General features: G+C 64.7%; 1 protein-coding gene across 1 annotated transcript in view; it reads left to right on the top strand.

Annotated features, from left to right (window-relative positions):
* The first annotated feature begins 163 nt into the window (after positions 1–163).
* The window catches only part of SLC25A39 (solute carrier family 25, member 39), a 2,276-nt gene continuing 2,057 nt past the window's right edge, over positions 164–382 (top strand). Inside the window, exon 1 of the mRNA XM_010137871.1 lies at positions 164–301. Coding sequence (XP_010136173.1) covers positions 164–301 — 138 coding nt within the window. The remainder of the gene's footprint in view (positions 302–382) is intronic.

Genomic DNA, 382 nt, shown 5'->3' with positions numbered 1-382 from the left:
CCGGATGCCCCGTGGGTCTGGCCCTTGCTGGAGCATTGTCCCTCTCCTGACCTTGGTCTGGGACCGGTCCCCTCCGGGCTCAGGCACTGAGCCCTGGCAGAGATGGTGGTTTGGGGGATGAGACGGGCTGGGCATGGGGCAGAGGGGAAGGGTCTCCTGGCTGATGGCGACGCCGTTGTCTCCCACCCCAGGGAAGTGTTTCCTCTACTGCAACGGGCTCATGGACCATCTGTACGTCTGCCAGAACGGCAACGGCTGCACCGCCTGGTACAAGGCCCCCACCCACTTCACTGGCACACTGGTAGGGGCTTCAGGCACAGGCAGGGTGGGCAGAGCCTTCCCTGTCCTAGGGGGGGGTTTCTGGGGAGGTTCTTGCTCGTCA

The sequence above is a fragment of the Buceros rhinoceros genome, unplaced genomic scaffold, assembly GCF_000710305.1.
Source record: "Buceros rhinoceros silvestris isolate BGI_N320 unplaced genomic scaffold, ASM71030v1 scaffold21660, whole genome shotgun sequence".
Classification (NCBI taxonomy): domain Eukaryota; kingdom Metazoa; phylum Chordata; class Aves; order Bucerotiformes; family Bucerotidae; genus Buceros; species Buceros rhinoceros.
Note: the sequence above shows the minus strand (reverse complement) of the source record. Positions and strands in the feature narration are given on the sequence as shown.